Source organism: Lepidochelys kempii, chromosome 15 (assembly GCF_965140285.1).
Source record: "Lepidochelys kempii isolate rLepKem1 chromosome 15, rLepKem1.hap1, whole genome shotgun sequence".
Classification (NCBI taxonomy): domain Eukaryota; kingdom Metazoa; phylum Chordata; order Testudines; family Cheloniidae; genus Lepidochelys; species Lepidochelys kempii.
The window spans coordinates 20,317,935-20,330,277 of record NC_136394.1 but is presented as its reverse complement, the minus strand read 5'-3'; the positions used below and the strand labels follow the sequence as shown (position 1 = coordinate 20,330,277).

The 12,343-nt window shown below is 36.9% G+C and overlaps 1 protein-coding gene across 5 annotated transcripts in view; it reads left to right on the top strand.

Annotated features, from left to right (window-relative positions):
• SFSWAP (splicing factor SWAP) overlaps positions 1–12,343 on the top strand; it is a 94,536-nt gene that overhangs the window by 57,312 nt on the left and 24,881 nt on the right. For 3 of the 5 annotated variants that reach the window (XM_073312293.1, XM_073312290.1, XM_073312295.2), the window contains exons 13-14: positions 1,056–1,246; positions 10,432–10,503. In XM_073312293.1, coding sequence (XP_073168394.1) covers positions 1,056–1,246; positions 10,432–10,503 — 263 coding nt within the window. The remainder of the gene's footprint in view (positions 1–1,055; positions 1,247–10,431; positions 10,504–12,343) is intronic. The other 2 variants (XM_073312294.1, XM_073312291.1) reach the window with 1 other exon arrangement.

Here is a 12,343-nt window from a genome sequence, read left to right as displayed (position 1 = left end):
TATCTTGATGTAGAGGAGAGTGTTTTTATACAATAATTAATCTATTGTAGATGAAAAAATGCTGTTCAGATTTTCCTTTTATCCAAAAGTTTATCCAAAAAACAATTGAAAGAATATATATCTTGCCCTTCACTCCTAGAATATTAAAGATGATACATCTGCACTTGAAAGTAAATTGATGGTATATTTGCAGTTAAATGTGGGGACATGTCTGTATTTTGTTAGGTGTGAAACACATCATATTTAGTGGCATTCTATATTAAGAGTGTGTAACTAGTTGATCGTCAAAGGGAGCCACTTTCATAATGCTACAGAAAAATTATTCTCTGGGGTCATGTCCTAAACTGCACAGTTACAATGGTTGTACCTCAGAGAAGTGCTGTTGGGGATCTTTCAGGACAGGAAATGATGTAAATGAGAATGAAGTTGAACTCCTGGGAATATCTTCTGAGTAGATAAGAAACACACTTCTTAAAAAGAAAAAAAAATCTAATAAAAACTTCATGCACAAGAAGAAAAATTCCCTCTTTCCCGCTCTCCCTTCCCCAAGGTGGCTGTGCTGGGCTGTGAGCATCAGTACCCCTTCTGTCTCCAGCTTGAGTCGCTTTGGGGAAGGAAGGAAATGGTAGGCTTTCACTCCCTAGGACAACTCTGCAAATCTTGCATTTGGAAGTGTGGGAAGGGTTTTTATCTGAGTTTAACCATTTAGTATAAAAAGCAGTCTACATTGAAAATGGTAGCAGCAACACAAAGCCTTGTGCTGTCACTGAATATGTATGTTAATGGAGTGAGGGGCAGGAAAAGGATTAGTATCCCTATGCAGGTTTGGTGGTTTTAGGTCGACCTCTGTCCTTGTTGAGAAGACCCTAATAATCCACAATAAATAATGTTTGAAGAAAAACAGCCATTCTTTCTATAGGCTAACAGTTTCACAGACTAATGTGGCTTCATATTGTGTACCAATACATCGTTCCCAAAAGAAATGTGAAGATACTTGAGTTAGACACAGTAATTTTTTGTAAATTCCTTGCATCTTTGTATGTTCCCCCCATCAGCAAAGCAAAAACTAGAGGACAGACTGGCAGCTGCAGCAAGAGAGAAGCTAGCACAGGCCTCCAAGGAATCAAAAGAAAAGCAGCTTCAAGCGGAACGCAAACGGAAAGCTGCATTGTTCTTGCAGACCCTGAAGAATCCTCTGGCAGAAGCAGAAGTTGAGAAAATTGAGGAGAATTCCTTTAATATGGAGGTAAATTAAAAGTAAATTCCATGTACCGTAGTAGTTAATCGAGAGAACCTATGCACAGAAATTCTTTGACTACGTTATTTTTTAATTAAGCTGACTTAGAAGTTACGAGCTCTTCCTGGATAACAGGCACCTCAGTTTAGATGTGTTAGTCTTTTCAGATGTCTTGTATATTTTTTAGATCAACAGAAATTTATTGATCACAATTGGTAGATATTGGTAATAATATTTCTCAGATTTGTCAGTTTGTATGTTCTATACAATCAAATAAAAAAAAAAGCATGGTGTGATTTAAATCTAACGCATTGAAAATCCATGGATCAGTATCCGACCCACTCAAGATTGAAGTACAATATTATAGTATTTTTCATTTTCACTTTATTGCTTATTAATCTATATTTGGGTTTTAGAAGAGGCATTTTGAGGTTTCACCTGTGGTTTGCATATATGTGGTTTATTTAGAGAACTGAACTGAACTGAAAATTGAGTTAAATTTAGTGTAAAACTACGCTGCTGGAAATTCTAATACAAGACCCAAACAAGGTGTGTGCACAATAAGCCACGGGCAATTGGACACTGAGTTATAGTGAAAGGCTAACAGTGAGAGAACCCAGGGGTCTAATCATGCTGTCAGTTGTGTATCGGTTGACTTCAGTGGAAGTTGCACAAGCACAACTAATGGGATCTAATGGGATCACATGGTCCCTTGTGTTTTATTTTTGCTTTCTCTTTTCCACTGAGTCTTTATATAGTGTAAGGAACCTGTATTTTTGGTACTGGAGGAACTTTAAAGCAGCTACATATCTGTAACAAGTTGGTTTGGAGTATCAGGTTGCATATTTCTTATAATGCTCAGTCTTTGATCGGTGGGGATGATTACCTCTTACTGCCTGTCTAGAATGCCAGCAAGAAGATTATGGTTGGTCTACGCTGAAAAGTTAATCAGCATAGCTACATCTCATGGGTGTGAAAAAGAGACATAGTTAAGCCGACCTAACCCCTGGGATAGACACTTGGTCAACAGAAGAATTCTTTGGTCAACCTTGCTGTTGCCTCTCATGGAGGTGGATTACATACAGCAACTGGAGAATCCCTCCCATTGCTGTGGTGTCTACACTGAAGTGCTACAGCATAGTAGCTGTAGATATTCCATAGTAGTGTTTTAAATGTAGACATAGCCTTAGACATGTGACCTGTGAGAGGCTGCTTTCCCGCCTCTCTCTCGTACCACTAAAATACTTGTCTGCTGATATGGTTGTCAACCTCACTAGATCTAATACAAGGCAAGAATCAGTTGGGGAGTTTTCAAAAATCTTTGTTTGAGTCTGTACAGTATTGTTCTCATACAGGTAAAGGCTGAAAGTTGCTTGAATGTTGATAATTTAAGATCTGGTTCTGGGGAATAATAGAACTAGCAGTAGTGTCCCCTCACTGCCCTAAATGCCTCTCTGGATCATTGTCACCAAAGAAATTAAGGGCAATTGTCTTGTAAGTGTGAGCAGGTTACTGGAATTAACTATATCTGGATTAAAGATTACTGAATCATTAACCAGTTTTTTTCAGCAGACAGTAGAACGGCCAACTAATTTATCACTAGTATAAAACTATTACACGTTAGTCTACTGATAACAGATGAGCATAACAGTATCTTACTGGCTTCTTAAAGCCTGTAGCTTTAAGAATTATATAAATCCTTTTTTATAAGATTTGCATTTTAAGTAGCCAAGCTTTTAAAGAAGCAGCATAGATCAAAAGAAGTTAAATGTTAACACGTTCTAAAAGTATATTTGTTTTTAATTATCAGGAGACTAGCCGATTGATTTCCTTTTTTTTTAAGGAAATGGACTAAATTAAATAACAGGAATCTCTCTCATTTTACAGAATCTTGCATTTTTATTACAGCCATGTAACTGTCTTTTGAGTGAAAATGTATTTGCTCTGTCACTGCATGGTATAATTATCATAGACAACAGTAGTCATCAATCTTTGGTTCATAATTAAATCATGAAATACTGATCACAATGTATGTTACATCTTATAACATAAATGACAGCTAAAATTTTACCAGGCTAACTGTAGCTTTCTTTTTACTCTAGGAGTATCTTTAATTTAATTTTTAATTGATTTTCATTTCTACGCAATAATACAGGCTTAAAGTACATGTATAGTCCAAATAAAAAAGAATAACAGGACTGAAAAAATGCCATGATGGCTAAACAGAGTAAAAAAGGCAGTTAGAGACAAAAAACATGTATTTTAAAAATTGGAAGTCAAATCCAACTGAGTAAAATAGAAGGGAACATAATGTTTGGCAAGTCAAGTGTAGGAGTATATTTAGACAGGCTAAAAAATAACTTGAAGAGCAATTAGCAAAAGAGACACAAACTAACAGCAACATTTTTTTTTTAAGTACATCAGAAGTAGGAAGCCTGCCAAACCATCAGTGATGGCACTGGATAATCGAGAAGCTAAAGGAGTACTCAGGGAAGACCATTCCATTGTAGAGAAGCTAAATGAATATTTTGCATCGGTCTTCGTTGCAGGGGATGTGAGGGAGATTCCCACACCTGAGCCATTCTTTTTTGGTGCCAAAGCTGAGGAACTGTCCCAGATTGAGGTGTCAATAGAGGTGGTTTTGGAACAAATCAACAGTAATAAGTGACCAGGACCATATGGTATTCACCTAAGAGTTCTGAAGGAGCTCAGATATGAAAGTGCAGAACTAACAACTGTGGTATGAAACCTATTGCTTAAATCAGCCTCTCCACCAGATAACTGGTGGATAGCTAAGGTAATGCTGATTTTTTCAAAAAAGACTCCAGAGGCGATCCTGGCAATTACAGGCCAGTAGGCTTAACATCACTACCGGGCAAACTGGTTGAAACTGTAGTAAAGAGCAGAATTATCAGACACATAGATGAACATGACATGTTGTGAAAGAGTCAGCATGGCTTTTGTAAAGAAAAATCATGCCTCACCAATCTATTAGAATTCTTTGGGGGCTGGTCAACAAACATGTGGACAAAGGTGAGCCAGTGAACATAGCGTACTTGGAGTTTCAGAAAGGCTTTGACAAGGTCCTTCACCAAAGGCTGTTGAGCAAAGTAGGCAAGGATCAGTAACTGCTTAAAAGATAGGAAACAAAGGGCAAGAGTAAATGGTCAGTTTTCACAGTAGGGTCCCCAAGGATCTGTCCTGGGACCAGTGCTGTTCAACAGTCATAAATAATCTGGAAATGGTAGTGAACAGTTAGGTGCAAAATTTGCAGTCAATACAAAATTACTCAAAATAGTTAAGTCCAAAGATGTCGGCAAAGAGTTAAAAAATTGGGTGACTGGGCAACAAAATGGCTGATGAAATTCAGTGTTGAAAAATACAAAGTAATGCACATTTGCAAAAATAATCCCAGTTATACATACAAAATGTTGAGGTCTAAATTAGCTGTTACCTCTCAAGAAAGAGATCGTAGAGTCATTGTGGATAGTTCTCTGAAAACATCTGTTCAATGTGCAGCAGCCATCAAGAAAGCTAACATAATGTTAGGAACCATTAGGGAAGGGATAGGTAATAAAACAGAATATCATATTGCCTCACTCACCTTGTCGCTCTAATATCCTGGGACCGACCCGGCTACAACAACACTGCTTTGCTTTAGTTCCTGACATAGGCAACAATCCTCTAGTGTCTAGATATAGACCTATCTACCTTGTTGATGAACTGTGATTGAAAGTGAAAGCTAAAGCCTTAGGGGAAAAGCTGGAGAAGTACATAAGGATGGCCATACTGGGTCAGACCTATGGTTCGTCTAGCCCAGTGTCCTGTCTTCCGACAGTGGCTAGTGCCAGATGCTTCAGAGGGAATAAACAGACAATTTATCAAGTTATCCATCCCTGTTGTCTACTCCCAGCTTCTGGCAGTCAGAGGTTTGGGCACTCCCAGACCATGGAGTTGTGTCCCTGATCATGCTGGCTGACTATGTAGATAGATTCAAAGAATGAGCAAACCCATTTTACCTCTATCAAATGGTTTTTGAAGTAATGCTAGTGCTGCATTTTATTTTATACCTTCAAAATTGATTCCTCTAGTACCACATGTGTAGGATGTGTGACGCTATCAAATCTAACTGATGTTTTTAAGCTTTTTTGCATTAAACTGTACCTTGAAAATAGTCAAATTGGTTTCTGCTGTAGTTGCATTTTTACTCCTGTTTGTATGGTTCTCTTGTAGCCTCTAACAGCTATAAAAATAAGAGAAACAGAAAACTGAACCTTACAGGTGGAATGCAAAGCAGTGTAATTTTTTTAAAAAGTTTTATCTTGACTTATGACTACAATATACATGCACATCTCTTGAGGCAATTAACACCAGAAACAATTTAGGACTTTGTGAGTAGAGACCCAGTACCAAAAGTTACCGAGAGCTCTGAGTGACGCTGGTAGCCAGTGGGAATAAAGGGTTCTATAGCAAAAGCAATATCTCTTTTGGTCTTTCATTGTCTTAGGCTTGAAGATCTGTTCTTTGTTCTTTTCTTTTAGATGTTTGTTGTTTTTGTGCTGTGTATGACAATATTTTTAACTCTATGGAGGGTAACATGTTAACAATTGAAATGAAAATTCATAATGCAGTCTAAAAGTAGAAAGCTATTCAAAATTTGTCAAGCCTAAGAGGGAGATCTAAATCAATGTCTTGCACACATTTTTCATATTTACTAATATAGTCAGGAGTATGACAATTAAATAATATACAGTTGGGGGTTGCTTGGATTTTTGTATGCTGCTATTCATTTCAGTTTTTTATTAAATGGATAATTTAAAAAACATAAATTAGATGTTGTCACCTGCTTTGGTTGTGGAATGGACTTTAGTGTCATAACTGATCACATAATATCCATCGCCTCAGGTAAAATGTGAGTCTTTTCAGGGTCTTCTGTTTCACCTTGTAACTAATGCATTTTTCAAAACATTCTTCTTTAAGCACTGATTCCATCCTGTGGAAGTCCATTAAAGTTTTGCCATACAAGCAGTATCAGGGACTTAATCCTCAGCCATTCTTTTAAAAAAAAAAAAAATGAAAAGCATAAAATATATTTACTTACTTAGTGACAGGTTTCTGTGGAGAAAAAATGTAAATAAAATCTACAAATTAACATTTTGAGTCGTGGTCTTTTGGCCCTAGTAATAGTTCAAAAGCTTCACAATGTACCCAGATGTTAAACGTTTTTTGGTAGCCTTCTCTTCAGTTCCAAAACCTTTCTCTGTTCCTTCTGCGATGACATGTCTCCTCTGTGATTCCATCAACTGTAGAGCTGTAAGAAAGTCACACACAGCAGTTTTGTTGTGGTAACCACATGACGGAGGAGAGGCCGCGCCAAATTTGAGTAAGTGGCATTCTGACCTGGCACATGAGGTGAGATGCTGTTTCAAGCCAGGTGGTTCTCCTTATTGGTGGGGAGCAGAGGCACACAGAGCCAACTGTGGAGAGTCTGGTCCTTGCCACTGGCAGTAGCATCCAAGGGATGACCATGCTGAAATGAGCCGCCATTAGGGAGCAGAGGCGCCGGGGAGGCACTGTGGAGGGAGAACCTGAGCTGTCACTGTGGTAGCAGTGCCCGGTCCGTGTGCCGCTGCCCATTCTGGGCTGTGATAGCAACTCTTTTCTGGGGACCCTAGTGGTGGGGAGTAGGACTGGATGTGGGGCAGTTTTGTGGTTTTGGTGTGACTGTATCAAAACCACAACTTTTGTATAGCCTTGATTATCTGCACCTTGGGAAAACGTTTGACTGTTTATTACGAAGAGCTCTCATCTAGTCTGCTAGATGAGGCTCCCATGGGGATTCATTGGTTTTATCCTAGCCCTTCTTGGAATTTAGCTGTAAAACATCAGAAGCTACTGTTCAAAATGAGGGTCAGTCTTTCTATTCCTTTCATAAATCCTGTAACTTAACTGCTTTGTCTCTGATTCCTGTTTTTGACACCCTTCTGCCCTTTGTGATTTCCAATATGTCATTCCAGTTGTGGTCATATACTTATGACCAGTATTTTGTCCCTTCATTTCAAAGTTAATTTGTCTCATAGTCTGTCCTTCTGAGAAGATCCCACATGTTTGTTCTCACTGTAAGAAATGGCTGTAATTTGGGGCCTTATGGCAAAAAAAATTGCTTGACAGTTTTGCTGAACGGTCAGTACTGAAGTCAAGTGTGTGCTCTTTCTCAAGCTGCTGTGTTTTTTGGATTTTTTTGTGCTAGAATATCTTTCAGATTTTGTTTTCATGGATTTCAGATTTTTTTTCCCACATGTTTGGCTACTGGCTTGTATTTATACAATAATTCAATGGTGAGGAAACATGAAATTAGGTAAATGATACTTTAAAAAACAGAAGCACTCATTCATCAGTAGTATTTTTTGTCTTTATATATAGTTAAAACAGCACTTCAGTGAAACCTCACTCATTTTGCTAGAGGATGTCAAAATACAAACACATACAATTACATATACAAAATACACAAAACTTTGCCTTGATAAAGTTTCCCCCCGAAAACCCATCATGATAGTTTTCTTCAGGTGTTTTACTTTTGTTTATTGGATGGAGATGAAACTTCAGATAATGCCATATTATGGAATTTATTGACGACAAAAGGTTCTCTTTAAAAAACACCATAAAATGTACTTGCTACAAGATAGCTCTGTTGAACATGACGATACTCATCTCCACCCTATGAAGATCTAAATTTAGACGGTGCATAGTGTACTGTGTAGTGAAACCTGTTTTAAGGCTCTAATGAAACCAGTGAAAGTTGTCAGCTGCATAGTGATCATCATATCATATAATTATTGAATTTAGGAATACTTTAAAGTGGTCTCTACAAATATTTACTGGAGGGGAAATTTACTACAACTACCACTGTAGATCTTTGCTCTTTAATGAAATAAACAGGACGGTTAAACTCAGTTGATGCATCTTTATGTACAAGATATATAATTTATAATTCCAAACTTTTTACTGTTAATGGCTTTGGACCAGGATATTGTAACCAGGGAATGTGCCAATATAATGTTAGTCACTTTTCATATCTCCATTTTAATAACCTCAACCCACAGCCACATTTGAATCTCTGTACAGCAGTTTGGTCTACTCTCTGGATTATTTTGAATTTAGCAGTTTCATTTACACTTCCAATGAAAGGTTGACTTCAGACCATTAATCCTGCATATGATGTACTGTGCAGACCTAAGGTGTGCAATAAGTAATACATTCATTTTCCCACCTGCCTCTGACAGCTAAAATCTTGTTACATAGATTTTTAGAGCAGTGTTGTGTTTACACCTCTGAATTGTGGTAGCTGCATGAAAAAATTAAGTGATCCAAAGAGATGTCTGAGTTGCACTGATGGAAAATGTTTGCTTATGACAGCATTTCTTCATGAGTTGGATGTTTCGATACTGTAGTTAATAAGTGTATTGTTTGATTTTTCTGTTCCAGCTGCAGTGCTTGTTTATATATTTTTAAATTTGTGTATAATTTAAGGCAAAGGCATGTCAAGTTGCCTAGTTGTATAATCCTACTCATCTGCTGTGTAAAATATCATCTACAGAGTAGTGAGAGGCCAGCTAATTGGTCCTATTTTCTCTGGAAATATTTTGTTTTTTAAATATCCAAATTATGATCTGTGTTGCCTTGAAATGTAGCAAGTGTTAACCCTTTTTGTTCTTATTTTGCTGTTGTAGAGAGTTGATAAATTGTGGGTTTATTGCTGATCAACAAAAATTGGTTGCTTGAGTTAATCTATTAAGGCGAAAGATAAATCGAGTATATATCATGGTTGTGTGCATTAATTTGTGGTGAATGAGAATTGATATGTAAATTAGATACACCCCTCAAGCTCTAACAGATTACTAGGGCTGTGCTAGGTGTTAAGTGTGGGTATCACAGTTTCAACTTGTTTTATGTTAAACATTTTCTGCAAATGTAAATTTAATTTCAAAGTTATCTCTGTTTAAGAATAACAGGCTGTTTGTTACATTGTTGAATGGTGTTTTATTATGGTATTATGCAGAGCTTACTCTTGTTTTTTGGTTCATATATATATTAGATTTGGGATTTCTGTGTATAACTTTAGGTAGTTGGAAAGGTGATTCTTTAAAATTCTCTAATTTTTCAGGGTTGCTTAAATAATACATTTAAAAACATAATTTGTCATAAATGTTTCTGACCAGCCATCACACACCAGCAAGCTTTCTACTGAGTGTGCAAGTATTAAATGAAAAGCTTTAATTATATAATATAGGGCCTGAATTTCCTTTCTTCTACACCAGTATTATGCTAGTGTAACTGATATATAAACAGTGATAACTGTTCTGGATATTCAGGTCCATAGTGTGCATAAGCTCATATATATGAAAGACATTCTCTCTGTTCTGAAAAATGACTAAAGAAATTAGCCTTAAAAATTCAGCAGTTCTTGTCTACAAGGGAACTGCATTAAATAGCATAGTCATACTCCTCTTGATACAATAAAAGACAAGTTTAAGTTCTTGTGGCAAATTACATTAGAGCTGTTTCTCCCAACTATTCTTCAAACAGTGTTTTGAGTTGTGAATGCTTTTAACTTCCAACAGGATTTCCCCACTATCGCAAATGTATAAAACTTACACAGACTGTCAAACTTAAATCTGTAGAATCTCAGCAAAGGGGGTGCTACATTAATGTTGTTTGAAAACTAATTCACTCACCTGAAAATTACTTTTAAGGGTTTACCTGATGCATGTCATTTGCTGCTTCTTTTTCTTTTTCTTTTTTGTAACATGAGGAGCTACTTAACATTGTCTGGTTTTTAATGTTTAAGTTTATATGTACATTTTGTTCCCAAGATACATTGCCTTTTTCAATAGCTAAATTTAAACTGCATCTAGGATTTTGTTGCTCTGGGTAGTGTTTGGTTCGCGGCTTTTTTGCCCACATGTCACTGCTTTGATATGCCATCGGACAGCTACTCTATTTCCATTCTGTGAAATGAGTTGTTGGTGTTGATTGCTTAGTCTGTGGATATCTACCTCATGCAAACCACCAGAACATGTCACCCAGACCTGAGGCAGCCATGGTGATCATAAGTAAGTGGTGTTCCTTGTCACAAGAGGGGAACAATTGCCCTCCTGGATTGTCAGCCAAAAACTTGGAATTCTTTATTTCAGAAATGCCAAGAGGGGAAGTGTCATCAACCAGGGAAAAGAGTCAGAAGGCTCTGCCATGAGTACTGTAGCAAGGTAAATTAATTTAAGCCATACTAGTGATAGGGCCATTTGGAATAATGACATAGTATTTAATACTAATACCTGCATTCACATCCTGTTTAATTACAGTTACAATCTTGGTTGCTTCGTCCTTTTGGCATCTGCTTTCTCACTCAGCTCCTATTTAAAATTATGATACAACGTTCTGAAAATGCCTTTGTGAAATATATTACAATATTGGAAATTATAATGTATTCTAAAACCATGAAGGAGAGCGAGGAGCCGCCCATTATTCTCAGACCAGGGGAGCTTTCTCATAAACACTGAAATGACTCTTGCATAAAGCTAGTAAAAGATTGCATAACAATGTTATGTGCCTGATAGCATCAAAATGAAGCAGATAGTTTAAGTGTTTAAATGATTAACTGAGCTGTGTTTATATTTTTAGTTTACAAGAACTTTTTTTAGTAATTCGGAGTTGTACAGTTGAATTGTACCCATTATTAAGGGGATATTAAGCTATTTTCTGCTGTTCTTTTTCTCAGGTTTTCTTCACTTTTTTCAGCTTCTGTTAGTTTCCCAAAGTTTTTCTCATCCCTCCTTTTGGAAAGGCGTTTTGTATCTTATGTTTTTAATGCTTATTTGCTGCGCTGGTTTTTTGGGGTTGTTTTAGTCTGGGATTAAAACCTTGGCAGAGTCAGTTGGTTTTGTTTAATACACACAGCAATTCTCATGCACTCCTACAGTTTATAGATCACAATTGCTTATTGATTTGGTGCTTTAGAGAGCTTAGACATAAGCCTTGGGAAGCTGAAATGAAGAAAGGTGACATTGTAGGAGGGAGAGACGCTAGGAGAGTCTCTTACATAATGGTTTATGTTCAAAAAGAAAATTGGGGTACTGCACTTGCTGATGTATGAAACATGTCCGGAGAACAAAAATAGGCCATAGTAGTCTGCTTGGAAACCTTAAAGATTAGAGATGATAAAGCTGTCTGAAGTAGCGCATAAATTGTAAGGGTAGCTTTATTTGAAACAGGTTTCTAGTAAACTAATCATCTTGAAATAAGAGGAGCAGTCTCATTTTAGTTCAAGTGTTGATGCTGTCGTCTTTATGGTCTTTGAAGCATACTACTACAATACAGCTTTATTGCCATGTTTTTTGTAAATATCGTTGTAAAATAGCTACTGTCAATTAAAGTTCAGAGAGGAAACTGACTTTGGCGTAATATTTGACCTGAAACAGAGCGTCCAAATGTCTTGAAGTGTTGACTTGACATAATCACAGTAGAGAAAGGAGGAGAGCAAAAAAGATTACCAATTTCTGATTTGCTTATTCTAAGTTTTAACATATTAGTTGCTGTTCAAGTCACAGCAGGTATCACAGTATCAAATGGTGGAGTTGTCAGACCAAGCAGAGTGGAAATTACGGTGGGATTAATCTGATTTCTCCAGGTGCCTTGAAACAGCAGTTTGAGGATTGACAGAATTTGAAATAAGGAGCAAACGTACAGTGTCTGACTTGATTTGTTGTCAACAAGCCATTTCAGCAGAGTTCTGAGGCAAAAAATGATCAATTGAAATTTTCTTGGAGTGTGCAGTGTTTAATTGACTGCAGACTAAATTATTAATTTAGCATGAATTCAGCAATCACCCTTTTGATCCTTAGGGTAAAGGTAGTTTTATGGACTTAGAACCCTTTTTATACAAAATGTTTACTTTACAAACTAGAGAAGTGATTTGTAATGGTATTTTTTCTTCGTTTTGCTACTTTTGTGTACATTGCAATCAAACTAATACAGTGTTGGATGAAAGGTTGCCTTGTTGCATTAATACTGAATGTTGAATGTATACAGGGATTCCTTTTTTAGAGT